At 43.7% G+C, this 18,490-nt stretch overlaps 1 protein-coding gene across 1 annotated transcript; it reads right to left on the bottom strand.

Moving 5' to 3' along the window:
* Window positions 1–635: 635 nt before the first annotated feature.
* Window positions 636–18,421, bottom strand: PRND (prion like protein doppel). Its single transcript, XM_082431468.1, has 2 exons — window positions 4,667–18,421; window positions 636–2,920 (listed from the first exon to the last, which is right to left on the bottom strand). The coding sequence occupies exon 2, from the start codon at window positions 2,907–2,909 to the stop codon at window positions 2,373–2,375; it is 537 nt and encodes a 178-aa protein (XP_082287594.1). The 5' UTR covers window positions 2,910–2,920; window positions 4,667–18,421; the 3' UTR covers window positions 636–2,372.
* Between the last annotated feature and the right edge of the window lie 69 nt (window positions 18,422–18,490).

Below are 18,490 nucleotides of genomic sequence, written 5' to 3'. Positions count from 1 at the left end.
GGAAGGCAGAGGGGGAGGGAAGAAACCCCAAATCATAGAAAATGAAAAAAGCATAAAGTTGAGCAAAAATTTAGAATATACAAGCTCACTTACATTATTATTGCAAATATGTACATTTGTATATGCAAATGGTAAGGACTAGGAGGTTATAGGGCAAAATGAGAACACTGACAATCAGATGCTGGGACTGTGGGCAATGTTTTGTTTTGGATTTCTGTTGTAATTTTAGTGTCACTTTTACAATAAACTTACATTAAAAAAATGAATGCTCAGAAAGGACAAGAAATCAGTGGTTGGTGAAATTATTCACATTTAAAATGACTCTATCAAGAATAATTCAGAAATCCTTCATAGTCTTGTCCATAGTAGGCACCTGACAACCCTTTGCTAAAGTGAAAACTAGACTCACAAAGCCTTGACTTGATCTCATAATTCATAAACATGAACAAGGATGTTCAAACACATACGGAGTCAATTAAAAGTTCCTTAAATAAATTTTGCATTTGAATCACTATATACCAATTCACTATATGCCCACTTAAATCTGGTTTCTGGAACTATTAATGAAATGAGAAAAGACAGGAATTATAGAAAATGTACTACATCATGGCCTGAGTGTTTTCACATAAGTGTGTGCCCTTGTAATTAAACTCAGGAGAGCCGGGACTTGAAATGTCAACATCAGCCTATAAGTACTTGTTCTTTCTGTTTTTATTGCTATTGTTATTATTAAAAAATTGACATGTAGGAAATAACCTGTATGTGTTCTGGACTTTAGTCTTGGCCTCTGATCTAGAACTCAGCAGGACTGTGGAAGGTGAGCACCGTGCTAGCAGCACGAGAGCCACGGAGGTGGGCGTTCCTCATGTGCTGTCAGGAGTGTGCGGCAGGTCCCCGTACACCCTGGGGAAGGTGCTCCACTGGGCTGCCTGGCCCCCAAGTCCTCCACCCGTTTTCTATGTTAAAACCTTCCAAATGTATCCTTGCTAAGAACACTGATTAGCAGTGGAGGCTCAGAACATGAGGTACCATTGTCAACACTCACGTTTTAAAATACTTAGGATAGATTGTCTGACAAGGCGCATTTTTTCACCCTTACAGACAACTGATAATATTCAGCAACTTTTATCTCCGAATACGGTTCAACAACTCTTGGGGGTGGTCTCTGAGCATACTCCCAGAGGGCCTGTGGGGCATCTTTTAGAGCATTAGATTCATTATTCTTATTTAAACTGTATTCATATTTTGTTATATATACATAGTTTAACTAATGATAAGAAGAGGTGTATCTGCTCTTGATTGTGGCATGCATGAATTCTTGTTCTTCCTAAAGACATAGTTTCTTTTTAACCTTTCTGTCAAGGCATTGTTTTTTTGAAGCTGTAAGTGATTCACAGAAATGATGGCTCCTTGCCAAAGTGGCAGTAAAAGAACGGCTAGAGATTTTATCGAGTACCTGTATAAAGGGAGTATATTTAAAGATGCTCATATGCATGTACCTAAAAACATGCACACAGGGTTGGGGGAACATTAGAAAGCAAACATGCTATTTAGAAATAGTTTCTTAAACACATGGACTATTTCAGAGATGAGAATAGAAAGTACTTATCCTTCTTGAGAAAGAACATATTTGTGCCATAGGCACATCCTGCGAGTAGATCTAGTCTACTCTGAGAATCAGCTTGGCAGTACTTCAAGGAAAGGAAATATGGGCTTACAAGGAAATATGGGCTTTTGTCTAGCTTTTGTTTCTATTTTAGTTTAATTCCTTTATTATATCTTACTTTAATTAGACTAATTAATCAACTTCCATGTAATAAGGTATCAAATACATGGCCATCAGCATCAGTCTTTTCATATTTCCAAAAGTGGGACTGTACAGAGCAGCAAATCTGGGGTTAGACAAGCCAGGGTTGAATTATGGTTATGACACTTTCTAGCTACTTTACTACTTTACTTCTTGGAGCTTCAGTTTCCTCATCTATACAATGGGAATAACACCAACCTCTAAGAGTTGTTGGGAAGTATTGTGGAGTGCTTGGCACAGTCCCTGGTGCATTCTTTTATCTGCTTACCAAATATTTATTGCATGATATGGTGTGCCAGATGGTCCACTGGAGCTGAGAATGCAGTGATGAACAAGCCACCCTCAGGTAGAGCCTGGAGAGAATTGATGCCCACACATTTATCAAATACACACAAGAACCTGAGTGAATACTTGGGAGTGTTACTTGAAGTGCTGAAGAATCAATCACTGCTCTTTGGTACCTTCAGAACATGTGGGGGTTTGGGGCTTGGGGAGAAGAACTGGGATAACTCCCTCATGGTTTGCTTACCCACTCATCTCTGTGGCTACCAGCCTGCTTGCAAGCTTACTTCACAATAAACCAGATGAAAACCAGCAGGCAGAGCATTATGGGCTGGTCCAGAGTGACCTGAAGTCCTGCTCCCCTTTCCAACCAAAAATCACACTGCTTGATGGAGCAGAGCTCCCTGATCAGCCGCCACAGGACCCGCTGGTAAAGCTTGTTGTCTTGTTTCTCGTGGGACAGTTCCTCCTGGTTCACCGCCTGGGTGGCATTGATGCAGCTGGTGACAAACTTCTCCTTGGTGACGTTGGCCTCAGAGCAGCCATTGTAATGGATCCCATCAGGGAACTGCCAATAGTTGGTCTCGTAGTACCTATTGCCCTCAGCTCCGAAGTCGATATCCAGCTTTCGGCCTTGCTTGATGAAGGCCCCTGGGCGGATCTCTGCAGTGTGGACCTCCGTGACCTGGGAGGTACTTGGCAAGGCCTTCCGATTCCACTTGATTCTGTGCTTAATGCCTCTCGCCTTGACTGAGGACAGCTGGCTGAAGAGCAGGACACAGACAATGGCCAACCAGCATCCACCCAGATGTTTTCTCATTGTGTCAGAATCTGCAACAGAAAAGGCCGGAGCAGTTAACTTCCCCAGTGGGGTCCCCAGTCTCCCCTGCGCCCTCCCGCATGTAGGAGATTCTATGAGAGGAATGGCATTTTTGCACCCTTTACATTTTTCTGGAAACATAATTGTTTTCCCAGGCTTGGGCTGCACAGGGTTAAGTCAGTTCAATACCAAGTTTCTTGCTTTTGCCTGGAATTACATCAATTCAGGACAGTGATCTTGGTTTTCTCAGACAGATCAGAAGCTGCAATGGGCACCTTGATTATTCATGGATATCCTTTCCAGTCTTACCCTGGGGACAGTGTGACCCCACCCTCCCCCCTCAACTAGTTTATTATTGCACTTACTACGTGCCAGCCACTGACATTGCCTAACATTAATTCTCACATGGGGTAGGTACATTATTACCCCCACTTTATAAAAGTTGTACTGGGATTCAGAGAAGTTAAGTAATTTGCCCAAGGCCACACAATAGTGGGTGGCAGATTTGAATCCAGCTCTGTCTGATGCTTCCCATGTGCCCACTTGCCATGCCCCACTGCCCTTCTGGGCTGCTGGAGAGGATGGTGCTTGAATTTTGTGCTTTTGACTCACTGGGCATGAAGGGCAGCTCCGATAGCCCCTAAGCTAAGTGAATAGCAGGGCCTGTGAGGAATTTCAGAGGAAATGAGATGACAGGGAAGACAAGAGGGCTTGGGGAAGCACTGAGAGTCAAGGTGGCCCCAGGGCATCTGAAAGGCTGTTGATGACCTCAGGAAATATCCCTCCCCCTTAAGCCCCCCAATCTGGTAGTTCGTCACATCTGGTTCCTGAACTTACAATAGCTATTGTGGAAATCCACCTCTCAAGGTCAACTGTTCAAGGCACTCCAGCACCTGGACCTTTGTCCATGTGGATCAGGGATACAGGAAGAGTTACTACAGCAGAGCATGCTTAAGCTATCTTCTAGAAGAAGATTTACTGTGTCCACGAGTACCAGAGCTGGTGGAGGTTGAAAAGTTAGCTTGCTTAGGCCCTAACACATCCTCCCTGCAGTATTCCTAAAAGTGATTAGTACTTCTCTGTTAAAATGTTCAACTCTAGTGTGACACTGGTTCTTATACAGAAAAAGAGGCAAAATACAACCTAAGTGCACACCCAGTTTCCTCTGGACTCTTGCAAAGAGACCTCTGCTGACTTCTCTTTACTTGCAGGCATCACCTAGTCACTGCCCCAGAGTGGGTGCAAGTGTGCCAGGCGGCAGCCTGAGCACCCAGGCTTCCAGTATCCACCCCTCACTTTCCCCCAATCACAGTGAGCTAAGATGAACTTTTTCCAAAGAGATCCAGGCATGAAGCAAACATTCATTTATCTCCTAAACAGGGGCCACACCCATGTCATCAGCCCATACCCCTTGGCAGGAGAAATCTTAAATAACAGTAATAATATAAATTATGGATGCATCAAATTAAAAAATAAAAGCATAGTGATCTTGAGAAAGAAATTAGTCTTCAGAGGCAAGGACTTAAAAGCAAAAGAAAATCCCAACCAGCCAACCCTAAACTAGCATTTTATTGTAGGACCAAAACATAGGCAAGAACACCAGTGATGTCTGAACATTCCCACAAGTGTCCCCAGACGTGGGACCCATCCCAGGAGGTGAGAATAAAGAAATCACTGAATGGTTTACAGTCTGATTAAAAATGAACAACCCTGGCCACAAAAATGGAATGCACACGCAAACTCTGCCCCCCGCATACCTTGGGATTTCTCTGGGAGTACGGTGCACCTCTGGAGCCACGGGCGCACTGTCGTCTTGCACACCTCCTGCACACACTCCTGGGCCTGCCCAGCTATGTAGGAGCTGCAGGGGGAGGTGCATTCCTGTTGCTTTCCAAATATGGGAGCCCTTCCCTCCCTGGCATGACCAATCAGGGGTTCCCGAGTGCTTCTTTGCCTTGAGACAGATGGACCCTTTCATTACTCTTTACTAATAAACACCATGTGAAGAACTTGATGAAGTCCAGAAAGATTTGAGAGGTACCTTTTATTTATCTAAGTTATTTATTAAAAATATTTTATACTTACTATTTGTGGTTGATTATAAAGGATATAAATGAACAGCCAGATGAAGAGGTACATAGGGCAGGTCTGGAAGGATTCCAAGTACAGGAGTTCTTATGGAGTTTGGGGTACACAACTCTCCCCGAATGTGAGTGAATTCACCAACCTGGAAGCTCTTTGAACCCCATGCCAGAAACTGGGAACAAACCAAATATAATAAAAAGATGCTCCTCTCACCCCTATCACTCAGGAAATGACAGTTATAGGAGCTCTGTGCCAGGAACTGGGGATGAAGATCAAATATGTATTTCTTATTATATCACAGTGTCACAGCTGTACAGATGAGTGGCTGCATCTGTCCAAGGAGTCTGGTTAGGGCTATTTTTAAGACATATTTGGAGAGGTGCCTTTTAGATTGAAATGAAAAGTGTTAGAAGGAAAATGTTTTTCCTTCAATATCTACAAGAGGGTGATTTAAACAAGTCTTGCTGGATATACATACTGTCCTGCACCTAAAGACCAGTTTCAGAAGCCAAGGGGCCTTTGCTGGGCAGCCTCTGTGGGAAGGGTCAGGTTGTGAAGAGGGAGAGAAACCAGCTGGACCACATGACCCACAGCCCGGACCCACAGGGAGTGAGGGACCAGTTTTCTTGGAGGAGCTTCCATGGAAAAGCAGGGCTAATGTTGGGTGGAAGATAAATGAGAGGACTCTCCAGGACTTTGAGTTGCTGGGCCCGTGAGGAAATGCTTGAAACAATGAATTATTCAAAAGGCCGAGTTGAAGGTTTATGGAAACCCAGGGGACAGAGACAGAGGAAGACGAAACCCACACCGTTCAAAGATGGTGCGGGCTGAGAGCGGATTTCCTCAGTGTCTCCCTCTCTAGTGGTGCCCAAACCTAGCTGGGAGGGAGCCAGAGGATCTGCCTTTCTTGGCACGAGGGGCTGTGCATAGTTATCGGGTGAACACACAGAAGGGACTAAGGTGTCCGTGTTACAATCATCACTGCAACACCAAATCAAAAGTGAATTCTGGAGGTGCGATTGGAGTGAGATTTACCTGTAAATAGAATATGATCTTTACCCTGAATATGACCCTACCGATGGTTTCCAAATTCACTTCAAAGCCCTCTTTCAAACCACATTAAGCTGTTGTTTCTGGGATGACCAGCAGATGACGCCAGAAGAGTTTACAAAGACTTTTCACCCTGGAGGAGGGAAACCCCAAATTGAATGCTGTCCCTGCAGGGCTTCCTCTGCTCTAGGTGGATTTTTGGCCTCCACATGGGCCTTTCTCCCCTGCTTCTACTTTTAAAATTTAAAATTTATCTGATTTTCCTCTCTTAAAAAAAAAAAAAAAAAACTTTTTCATTTTCCTTCTAGAATCATAGACATTTTGGTTTTGTGAACATACACATACACACACTATTAGTAGTAGAAACTTAGTACAAACTATTTGCAAAATGCAGAAGAAAGGAAGAAAAAGACTCTCAATATTTTGCTACCTCCAGAGACAAGAGTCAGTACATGTTTGTTCAACATAATAGATGCTTAGGGTAATAATTAGGTTTGGGATGTTTAGAGCTGGAAAGGACTCAGAATCCTCTAGTGCAGCTCCTTCACACTATAAGGTCATGGGGCCCAGATAGGCCCAAGGTCACACAGCCAGGAGGCTGTGCTGCCCCTGCAGATCCATTGCCCTGTTCTGTACTCTGTGTACTGTCCACCCTGCCTGTCCCCATCTGGTGCAATCACCTCCATGTCCCCTCCCCTCCAGGCCCTCTTCATTCCCCTTCTTTCTATGGCCTTCCAAAGGAGGACTTTGCCCACAGTGTAGTGGGAGGTTGGTTTAGAGCTGATGAGGCTGCAGATTCCTCCTGTTAGTGAACAAAAGACTGTTCTCAGAGGCACAGAAGAGTGTAGAGGGCTGTGAAATGTTTGAGAAGATGGGAGGAGCTCTGGAAGCTGCAAACAAGCAAGAAAACTGTTAACCAGATGCAGAGAGTACAGAACTGCTCCAACCCTGCCTGGCACCTGGCTCTCGCCTGTAAAGATGAACAAACAGCCAAGGAAATAGTGAGAGAACATTAGTTTCTTCAAATGAGCTGAGATGCCAGAGCTGAGTGAATTGTGTCTTCTGGCATCGATAATTATATTAGGAAAATAATTGAATGTAGATGGCCTTTGAGAAAACTGGGAGAATGAGACTGATCCACAGTGTTGGGTGCTACATGATGCAAAGGACTGTGACATATTTCTCTCCAACATGAATAATAGAAAATTATGTGGATTAGAAAAAAAGCAACAGGGAAAGACTGAGCTCTAGAATGCATGAATGGATCATTATTATAGCAATTCCTTGTTTGATTAGATCTTGGACCTTTCTGAAATCATTTAGAAATAAATAAATTAATCGTTAAGATAGGAGATGTGATGGCAAAACAACTGTATCCAGAAAGGTTAGTGTGTGGGAAGATCACCTACCATATCTTGGCTTCTTGAAGATTTATCAAGTGTCTGTTACGTGGGAGAGCATAGAGATGAATAAGGCAGGTAATGTAGCCCATGGCCTAATGGTAGAGAAAGAATTGAAATGTGTTTTGGAATAAAATACTTACTAGATAGCTGTGTAGCTGTCTAAACAGCCATACTCAATATTTTCTTTTTATTGAAGTCTACTATACACACAGAAAGCTGAACATATCCTAAGTATACAGCATTATGTAGTTTTACAAACTGAGTACACCCATATAACACACACCAAGATTAACAAGATGAACATGACAAAGCTCAAAGCCTCCTATCTCCCCATCAGGTCACTGCCCCTCCCCTATATTGACCACTGTAGAGGTACACCACAGATTAGTTTTGCCTGCTTTTATACTTCAAATAAGTAGAATTACATAAAACACAATCTTTTGCATCTGTCTTGCTCAAATTACATGTGAGATTCACCCACATTGGGTGTAGTTGTAGCTTGTTCATTTCATTGTGAGACTTCTCCATTCCCCTGTTGCTGGGTGTTTGGGAGGTTTTGGCATGAAGAGCACTGCCATGAACGTTCTTGCACGTGCCTTTTGGTGGACCTGTGATCACTTCTCTGTTGGATGTGTACTCTGATAGGTAGACTTGCTGGGTCATAGCATATGCCTACGATAAGCTTTTATATTCTTAGAATTTTTATTATTGCCTTGTGCAAACCTTAAATATCACCTTCCTCTATGGCTTGCTCACTCTTCCCAAGCACAGTTAAGGGCCTTCACGTGGGTTCTCATAGCACTTGGCACATAGCCAGCTAGTCATCTGGAGCATTCCCTTATTGTTCATATGTTCAGCTGAGCACACGGAAGTTGAAGGACTGTGTTTCACCTGCATCTCTTTGCCCCACATCTAGCACAGTGCCTAGAATCCAGATGCATCTAGATTCCCTTTATCCCTTCCTTATCAGTGGCCTGGTTGAGGACACGGTTGTCAGAGCTGCACATGGATCAAAGCTGCCAAGGTGGGCTGTGCGCCAGAGGGCAGGCTCAACACTCCAAATCGCAGCAGGTCCGGATATATAAAGGCAGCAAGAGGAAATTTAACAAGGATAAATGCAACAGTTTTATAATTAAAAAAAAAGAAAATCAAGGGCAGCATGGTGAAGACCTGTCATGATGGTAGTTGAAACTCCATGGTAGACAGTTGTCTAGAAGAGCAGTATGAAGCACAGGGTGAGCAAACACTTGCAGAGCACAGGCTGCACTAATCAAAAGGTCATTTCCTCTGCAGTCTCTGCCCTTCCCTGCTCAGGCCACAGCTGGTGTTTGGAGCTAGGCTGTGGGGGATTGATTCAGGGCAGGAAGGTGGGAGGAGTGGGAGGGAGTGAGTGAGGGTTGAGAAGTGAGGAATTCCTTCGTGGCACATCAGGGATCACTGAAGGCAGTTACTCATCTTGGGCATCACTAAATGTTTGTGGAATAGGATGCTCATAAGTAAGAAGATAGAGAACCACTGAAGATTTAGAGCAGGGGTAACAGCATGAAGGCTTTGTTTTAAGTTGATCCAGAAAGGACTGGACTGGGAAAGGGCTGAAACTTCCACGAAAAGATTCTAAGAAGGGCAGAGGATGCCAGACTAGGCTACCATGTTGAAGTTCCTCATTCAGCCTCCCACCATTTTTCTCATGTTTTTGTAAAGCATGATAATTAAAGCATAATTTGATCTGTGGTTTGTCTTCTCTCCCTAATATGCAGGAAAATGTCCAAAAGGAGAAAGGCCTTCCCCAGAGTGAGGTTACCTGGAGCAGGTGAGAGGGGCCATGTACTGTGTCAGGGCAATGACACCTTCATTATCCACAGTGCCCTTCATTCTCAGGAGAGGCCCTGGGGATGCTGCAAAGAGAGCGAGTGTGAACTCGAGACCCAGGTTCTCATTCCCATGCTGCCATTCTCTGCCTCTGGTGGCTTCAGTTATCATCTGTCAGAGGACACCTTAGCCTTCTCTGTCATGTAAGCAGCCCTTTGTCTCAGAAAACAAATGGCATCTTTGGGGCAGGTGGAAGTTCACACTGAGAATCAGTTTTCATATCTGTGCAAGAGGTATCACTCTGCCCCACCCCACCCCCATCCCCAATTAGGGCTTATCAGACACTGCTTGGCACTGTTGGAATCCCAGAATTCAATCTAAATCTTTCCCCTGAAATATTATAAAGGGAAGTAAGCTAAAGTCTAAGAGCTGCTTTGAGTGCACGGGCATGTGTTAATTATTGGCCTGCTAGAAATACTAATGAAGGATTTACTGCTATGAAGGCAACTAACAAAGGCTGAAGAGGTTGGTTCCAAAGGCTGGGTCTGTGATGGCTTTCAGCCAGGAGAAAATCAAAGCACTATCAAGAGAGTTCACATTCGGTGGGGAAATTAGTGGTCAAGCTGCAGAGCTTATCAAACTGGACAATGCAGGGAGAGGTCACTTCTTGATATTAATGGCTGTAGGGACCAGATTCACCAGCAGATGGGAATGAGGGACCCAACATTGTAAAGAAAAGCATTTATTGAAGTATAACATGGTACAGAAAAATGTACATTCGTAAGTGCAGGATTCAAAAAATTTTCACAAACTGAACAACCTTTTTGTAACCAGCAGAATATTCTAAGCCCTATGCCCACCCCCACCACCCACCCAAATGGTACCCACTGTTCTGACTTCCAATGCCTAAGCTAGTTTCACCTGCTTTTGTATTTTATACAAATGGAATCATGCAATACGTGCTCTTTTGTTGCTGGTTTTTTTTGCTCATCATTATGTTTGTGACATTCATCAGTGTTGTTGCCTAGAAGTGTTATTTTTCAATTCTCATTCCTGTATGATATATGGTTATATAAGTAGGCCACAATTTATTTATCTCTTCACCTCTTGATGGATAGTTGGGTTGCTCCTCACTTGGAGCTATTATGAATGCAGTTGCTTTGAAAATTCTTATGTACATCTCTTGATGAACATAGCTCTCATTCTTGTTGGGCAAACCCTCAGGGACAGAGAGGCTGGGTCATCGAATAAGTGTCTTTTCAGTTTTAGTAGAAGCTGCCAAGCAATTTGCCAAATTCAACCAATTTAGATGCATCTGCATAAGAGGTCTCCGGGGTTCCTCATGCATCTGCTGCATGCCGGCCCCTCTGTACAGGAGACTTCTTTTAATTCTTTGCACCATTGTAGGAAAGGTGCTCAATGGAGAAATTTTGTTGTGTTGTTTAAATAAACAGTAACAACAGTTTGGTAAGTTATAGTAGAGCTTAGAACAAAGTATAAAGGTTAGGGGACATTAGGCCTAACTTCGTCCTGCTAGTTGCAGGGGTTCTTAACCTGGAAGGGGGCTGTCCATGGATAGAATTTGGAAGATACATGAACTTAGGAAAAACCATCACATCTTTATTTCCACTAACCTCTACCTGAAATGTAGGCTTTCCTCCATGAAAAATGTAGGTAGCAGACACAGTAGCATTAGTTGTACCTGTGACCATAACCCACTAGAATCACAGATGTTTTCAGGTCACATTACAGGTAGGGTGGCCAACTGTCTCAGTTTGCCAGGGATTGAGGGGGCTCCCAGGACATGGGAATTTCAGTGCTAAAACGGGAAGTATGGGGCAAATCAGGACAAGTTGATCACCCTAATTCCAGGTTTAGCAAATCTCAGAATATGCCTTACACTTATCACTGTGAAGTCATTAGGCCCACTAGTAGATCTTATTTAGTGAGTTTTTGATATTTACATTTAATCAGTGTAAAAATGTTTTGATAATTCTATTTCAGCATAATTGGTTTCCTATGTAACCTCTGTATTTTATGCATTTAAAGCCATTATTCTGAGTAGGGTCTGTATGCTTCATCAGACTCACAAAGTGGTCTGGCAGGGATAGACATTTCAGCTGGGTCTTGATGTATAAACAGGAGTTTGTCAGGTGGAGGGGGGCAAGGAAGACATTTCAGGTGGAGGGAACAGCATGAGAAAAGGAATGGAGGCATCTTGGGAGTGCCTCTAAGGAACAATAAGGAAAGACTTCATGATGTGTTTGAATATACCTTTTAAAATTATTCTTGGGGAAGTGATGGTGGTAAGCTGTGATTGCCAGTATGAAATAGCCCCTTCGTTCAGTGTGTATGATGACAGGTACCAGGCAAGGGTTATCAGAGTGCAGAGGAAGTGGTGATCATTGCAGTGGAAATCTGCAGATATAACTGTCTGGAAGGAAGACAATGAGACTAGTTTTTGGAGGGAAGTGAGGATGGGCAGGGGGTAGTGTCTTATTTCAGGTGTGCCAATGGAGGATCAGATTGCCACTGAGAGTGCTGTAGGGAGGAAGGCACAGAGAGGGACAGTTGATGTCTTTGGTGTTCTGCTGGATTTTTTTCACAACTGTTTCTGCCCTGCAAAGTTTTTCCATCCGACTCAGCTTTATGGTCTGTAGGAAGGGCTAGCACTGAACAATGCATTCTCCTTTCTAGCCCTGGATGATGGTCACTGCCAGGGGAACAATCCGTCCAGCACAGATATGTCTCTACTAGCAGTTCACACTCCATATTCACCTCTACAACAGATGTCTTGATTTCAAGAGTTGACCAGGGCCTCTCACCCCTTCACTTTAGCTGCCATATGGAAACATTTAGAATTTTCCAACTGGACATGAACCAATGCTCCTCTTCTATCTTTTCTGATCTCCTGACCTCAAGTGGAAGTGACATGTAGGTATGAAATGACACACAGGGAAGGAGGATCAGGTATAAACTTGGGAGGGAAAACCAAATGGAAGGAGAGCCAATGGAGGGAAAGCCAAAATATCACATGCATTATTCAGATGGATTCTTAAACGATATAGCAAGGCCCCTGAACAGGGCAAGCAGGTCAAGGTGAGTAAAACAGGGATGTAATGTGGGCAGCTCAGAAGCTAAGGCTCATATGAAGGCCTCCATTTCTCAAGGCCTGGTATTCACACCGCCCAGTCTTGCCAAAGACTTAGCTCATAACACGAGAGGGTGTGTCCTTATTCATCTGTGTAACTTCCCTACTAGGTGGAGAGGAAACAGCTGGGGCTAACTTTGCGGAGCAGATTGAGAAGTCAAGAGGAATGCCATCTTTGGGGAAAAGGGTAAAGTTTCCACCAGGTGGATGAAAGTTGTTGAAATAGTTTGTAGGAGGAGTAACTTGTAATGTAGTAGAAAAGGCAATCATCACAAAAACTGGTGCATGAAACAACTTCCAGGTCCTTCATTCATTTTTCAAAGACCATAGCTTTTTCTCGAGGAAATTTCAGTATTTAATGCTGAGTAAAGGGGGTCGAATTTTCTCCACATACAGGTAACAGATTTATTTCACCTGGTAACAATTCTTTCAACTCTTGACACCAGCAGGTCCTCTAGTATAACATATTGCAGGAGGGGCAAACAAGTTCAATCACTCTGTGGTTAACTATTGTGGTGCTCACCTTTTTAAAGGCCAAGACGTTGTATTACATCTTTCAGCTTTCATTGATTAGGCTTTGATTCTGTGGCCAGAAAAGGCTTTGGACCCAAGGCTATTAGGAGAATAACAAGTGGGCTGAAATGTTCTTATAACGATTAAATTTCAAACAAGTGCCCGAACCTCCCTCTACCCACTCATCACTTCTATTCTTAGGTAGATAATTCTATGCTTAAAGAAAGTTTCATTGAGATATAATTCAAATACCATGGAATTCACCATTTCACACTGTACAATTCAGTGATATTTAGTCCATTCACAAAGTTGTTCATTGTCACTATCTTATTCCAGAATATTTGTATCACACCATAAGGAAACCCCACGTTCATTTGCAGTCACTTCTCATTACCCCCTCTCTTCAATTGCTGGCAACGAATAATCTACTTTCTGTCTATATGGATTTGCCTATTCTGGATATTTCATATAAATGGAATCACACAATATTTATACTTTTGTGTCTGGCTTTTTTCACTTAGCATCATGTTTTCAAAGTCTATTTACATTGTAGCATACATCAGAACTTCATTCAGCCTTTTTATGGTTTACACCCATTACCCTGGAGAACACAAATGCTCTTACATTTGATATTGTGGTTTGACTATTGCAAACTAGGGGACACTGAATAAAACAATGTTTCTGTTGTTCCAGTACTCTTCAGGTGATTTTGTCAAAAGCAAGTTGTGGCTTTCACCGGGCATTTTCCATAAGCTGGCTGGACAGAGCCAAACAGCCCAACCTGGTTTATTTATTGAGTTCATCTCCTGGCATGTTCTGAGGAATGTGGCCACCCCAGCTGTGGGAATCAAATGAGCAGCAGAGCCACAGTGGGCCTCCTCCATGGGTGGCAGTGAAAAATCATTCTCCTAAAATTCTCAAAGCTAAGAATGGTCTCTGACATATTTACAGGGGGAATCTGGGCTTGACTAAGCATATCATCATTCATCAAAGGTCCAGAGATGTTTCTTGAGGAAACATTAGCCCAGTCTGATGGCCTTAACTGGAGGTGAGAAACCCTCCTTCTGGGCTAGTCTGGTCCACAAAAATAGCCTTGGTATTTGCATGATGCCATGGAAATAACAAACCCATGATGTCTCATCACCTCCTGGAAGGCAGTGCAGAGAAAAGAGTGGTTGGAGAGAAAAGGCCTCCTTGGAGGGCTGGAATAAAAGGAGATTCAGAGACATGCAAGGGAATGGGGGAAATAAGGCTGGACAAAGAAAACAGGGTCTCCTTTCTCATTGAGTTCCTGGTCTGTGAGTCTAGACAATGGCAAGACCACCTGGTGGTCCTGGAATCTGTGGGGTTCTCCCTGCATTTTGGAGTTGAGGCCTTGGGAAGATGAGCTGGAGCCATAAAGAAACCTGAGTGGGCGCATTCCATGTGTGGACAGCTACTGCGAGCTGGGTGACGGGCAAGCCTAGCATTCAGAATTTGGCAGCATTGAGGGGATAGTATCTTGCCAACTTTCTGTAGTACCCCCTGAATTATAGCTAACACTCCGTCTTATGTTAATTAACTCATAATCAGTATAACTCTAAGCCAGGTGTGTTTGCAGTGTATTTGTGTGTGGGAGGAACATTATCTGGCTTAGAGTTTTAGAACTTCATTAGTATGAGCCAAACTAAACAACTTTGTTTGATTACGAAACTCTTCACTTTGTGTGAGCCATGGGGGCGTGGTGGCTGGATTTCAGGGGCTGTATCCAGAATGGAAGCATTTCTGTTTGCAATGGGCAGTAGGAGGTAAGCACTCTTGGCAATCCTAACTGGATTGGTGGGCAGTGGCCCAGTCTGTTGAAGGCATAGAGTGATCCAGATAAGGGTGTAGTGTGTGAATGTGGGGCACCCACAAGGCCCTCTTAGTCCTGGGACTGCCTTTGAGCTGTACTGAGAGTGACACTGACATACTGCTATGACATTTCTTGATAGGTGTTGAAGTCCTAGTCCCCAATACCAAAAAATTACTGTATTTGGAGTTAGGGCCTTTAAAGAGTTAATTTAAAGTTAAGTTAAAATGAAGCCGTTTTGTAAAGCAATTATACTCCAATAAGGATGTTAAAAATTTTAAAAAAAGAAAAAAATGATGCCGTTAGGGTGGGCCCTAATCACATTTGATGAGTGGTGTCCTTATAAAAAGAGATTAGGACACAGAGACACACAGAGGGAAGACCATGCGAAGACACAGGGAGAAGATGTCCGTCTACAAGCCAAGGAGAGAACCCTCAGAAGAAACCAACCCTGATGACACCTTAACGTCAGACTTCCAGCCTCCAGAACAGTGAGAAAATAAATTTCTGTTGTTTAAGCCCCTCAGTTTGTGGTATTTTTTTATGGCAGCCCTAGCAAACTAATCAAGATGGTATATTCAACAAGAAAGGCAATGAAACAAGGTCCTGTAAAGTTTTCTGAAATGATTGGGTTGAGTAAGGGTGTTAAAGGATGGAGTTACTGAAAACTGTTATCTTTACCCAATATGAAGATTAAGATAATGACCTTGCTTTTGTGTATTTGTTTATTGTTTGTTTTTAGAGAAGGAGGGGGGAAAGGTGCAGATTTGCCAGAACAGTTACAGAGAAAAAAAGCCCCCAGCCCCAATCACCCTGGTGGCCTCCAGCCTGGGGGCTCCAGCAGGACGTGACTCGTGCTCTAGGGCTTAGGGGACCATGGTTTGGTTAGAGAGAGCCACCAACCAGTGGGCCCTGGCTGCAGGTCACCTCTGAAATAATACAAGGGAGGCATGTATGGGACAGTGAGTGATGGAGGGTCTGTCTAGGGAAGGAGGCATTTTAGGCTGAGCTTGCTTTTAGGATTTCTGACCCTTCCTTCAGGTTCCCCTTGTAGTCAACTGAGTCCCCTCAAGCTGGAGCCCTGCAGAAGACCAGGGGGAGCCCTTCACAGAGGCCATGGGTTGTGCACAGTGCCTGAGGCCTGGCACCTTTGAGCCAAACCCTTAAATATCATCACAAACCAAAGGCAAAGAGTTTCCATAATGTACTTTTGTGAATATACTATTTACGTGACCTTGGACAAGTGACAGAATGTCTCTGGGTCTGAGACTTCCCGCAGTAGCAGCTAACTAACTCTGCTTGGCTCTGAGATAAGATTGAAGCTGACTTCACTGCTGTCTGCAGGTGGTTGATTCTTTTAACTCAGGCCAGGCAGGAGGATTGTGCTGTGAGAGCAGGAGAGGCAGCACTAAGGGCTAAATCAAGAGAAGGTAAAGACTCCCTGCTGGCCACTCCCCACTCCCCCTGAGCCTTCAGTGCTTCTCCAAAGTCTTGGCCAGGGTTGGAAGAGATGACTTGGGCCTCTAGGCCCTTGTTTCTCAGTGTGGTCCTGGGACCAGCAGCATCACATCACCTGGGAGCTTGTAGAAACGCCAAATCTCCGAGTCCACATCAAACCTGTGGCCTCAGAACTGCATTTTGACAAGGTTCTCAGGTGATGTGTGTGCACATCAGAGTTTGAGAAGTGCTACATTTGCAAGGTGGATACCATTCCAGGTTTAGCTGAGTCTCTAACTAGTGGTGGGCCTCAGGACTCACCTGTGCTTCCAGCTTTTCAGGTAGCAGGTGTTAACCACCTCCTTACACCTCCACGGCCTTTCATCCTTAGAGCGCCCATCTTTCTCCTCCCCAGGGAGAGTTCCAGTCAGGTTTTTAGTCTCCCTAACAGCTCTGCATTTCAGGGCCAGGCCGCCTTCTATTTCCTTTACATCTTCCTATAGAGCAGTGGAGCTCCATGTGCAATCTCCACATCGACAGCAGCATTGCCAGGGAGTTTGTTAGAAATGTACATTCTCGGATCCTACCCTGCACTCCAGAATCAGAAACTCTGCAGTGGGGCCCAGCAACCTGTGTTGAACAAGCCTCCAGGAGGTGCCAATGCAGGATATAGTGTGAGAACCCTGAGGGCCTTGTGTCAGTGAAGTTTCACAGAACCAGCATGGCACCATCTAGGAACTTGTGAGAAATGCAGAATCTTGGGCCCCAGTCAGGACTTGCAGATTGGTAAGCACATTCAAATTTGAGGAGCATTGCTCCAGGGCAAGAACAGAGCACCGGCTCTGGAGGAAAAGACAGCTGTACCAAGGCAGACGTGAAGCTTGTAGACTGGGGGTGCGCAGTGGAAGGCGTGGCTTCCTGGAGAACAGGGGTAGGCCTCACAGGAGTGAGGCAAAGGATGGAAATGTAAGCTTAATGCAGGAGGAGCTGAATCCTTCAGTTTTGAAGAGCCAGAGAGGAACTGACCTTTCTCAGGTAGAAATGAACTGTGTAGGTCAGTCGTGCTTAGACCAATGCAAGGTCAGGGCCTGAGCCTGGGGAAGCTCAGGTTCTTGCCAGATTAAGGCTCCCACTAGGGTGGGAAGCAGTACAGACCCAAAATCCCTTCCAAAGGCAGAGGACACTTATTTGGCTTTAATCCCAGAGAGAAAGGAAGGGAAACAAAGGTTGACACCTGACACTTCTCTGGAAGAACCCTCTGTGAGGGTTAGACAGTTATTTAAAATTGATTTAAAATTTTTTTTAGTAAAAATTCCTTTAGCACAACTCATAGTAGTTGGAAGTAACAGGAAGAAAACATGGTGGCTGAGAAAGATACAGATGTGTATTATTCACTTTGGCCCTCCAAATACCTATGCTTTTAATGATTAAAGCCTTCTCAGTGGGTTATTTTTGAGAAATTATGATTGGCAGATAATGAATAGTTTATTTTTAAATAATTAGAAATATGGTCAAAAGGGCTGAATGAAAATAGTCCTAGAAATTTTTATGTTAATGATTAACTTTGAGTAATGTTTTTGAGTCTTTGTATATGTCATTTGTTTTAATAGTTTTGTGAATGACAGGGTTTCAAGATGTTGATTTTTATCTTTTCATTTTTAATGCAAAGTTGATCCTCTATTTAGATATTGAAGGATACTGGCATTTGCTAAGGTATTAATAAATATTATGATTTCAACCACTGTCATTTGTTATGATTATTTCCTGCTGTTGGTAAATTACAGATGCAGAAGAAAACCTCTGTGAAGGAAAACTGAGAGCTGGTACTTCACACTTGTGAGGAAGAAAACATCTGAAGAATGAGTTGAAACCCTGTGACAAAGGAAAAGTGGCCTATTGACCGTAAGGTGTTGAATTTCAATCCAAAGAGTGATTGTTACCAGGCCTCACAGTTTATAACCTGAGTTGGTGTTGAGGGCGGGGATGGGCATAAAGTAGGTAATTTAGTTTGTTAAGTCTCATCTTAATCAAGAAAATCCTCTATTTCAAAATCCAGGACAGAAAAAAGCTTCCAGAATTCAAGGACTGTTTTCCTCTGCTGCAGAAGTGACTTTGCCAGATACTTTTGTGGAAAAAAATGAAAAGGCAGCAGAGAACAGCTGGCGTGTAAGGCTGAGGCAGGATCAGGAGTGGGTGTGTTAAACATTGGCCACCACAGGCGGTGAATGCGCCACTTTGCTCACATTAACCCCCAAAATGAAGCTGCCAACATGGGGTGCACAATGGTGAAACACAACTGCAA

Source organism: Balaenoptera physalus (genome assembly GCF_965194825.1).
Source record: "Balaenoptera physalus genome assembly, chromosome: 16".
In the NCBI taxonomy this organism is placed as follows: Eukaryota; Metazoa; Chordata; class Mammalia; order Artiodactyla; family Balaenopteridae; genus Balaenoptera; species Balaenoptera physalus.
Note: the sequence above shows the minus strand (reverse complement) of the source record. Positions and strands in the feature narration are given on the sequence as shown.

Excerpts from the sequence above, each read along its gene's own strand:
- PRND (XM_082431468.1), bottom strand. The coding sequence starts at position 2,909 with ATGAGAAAACATCTGGGTGGATGCTGGTTGGCCATTGTCTGTGTCCTG.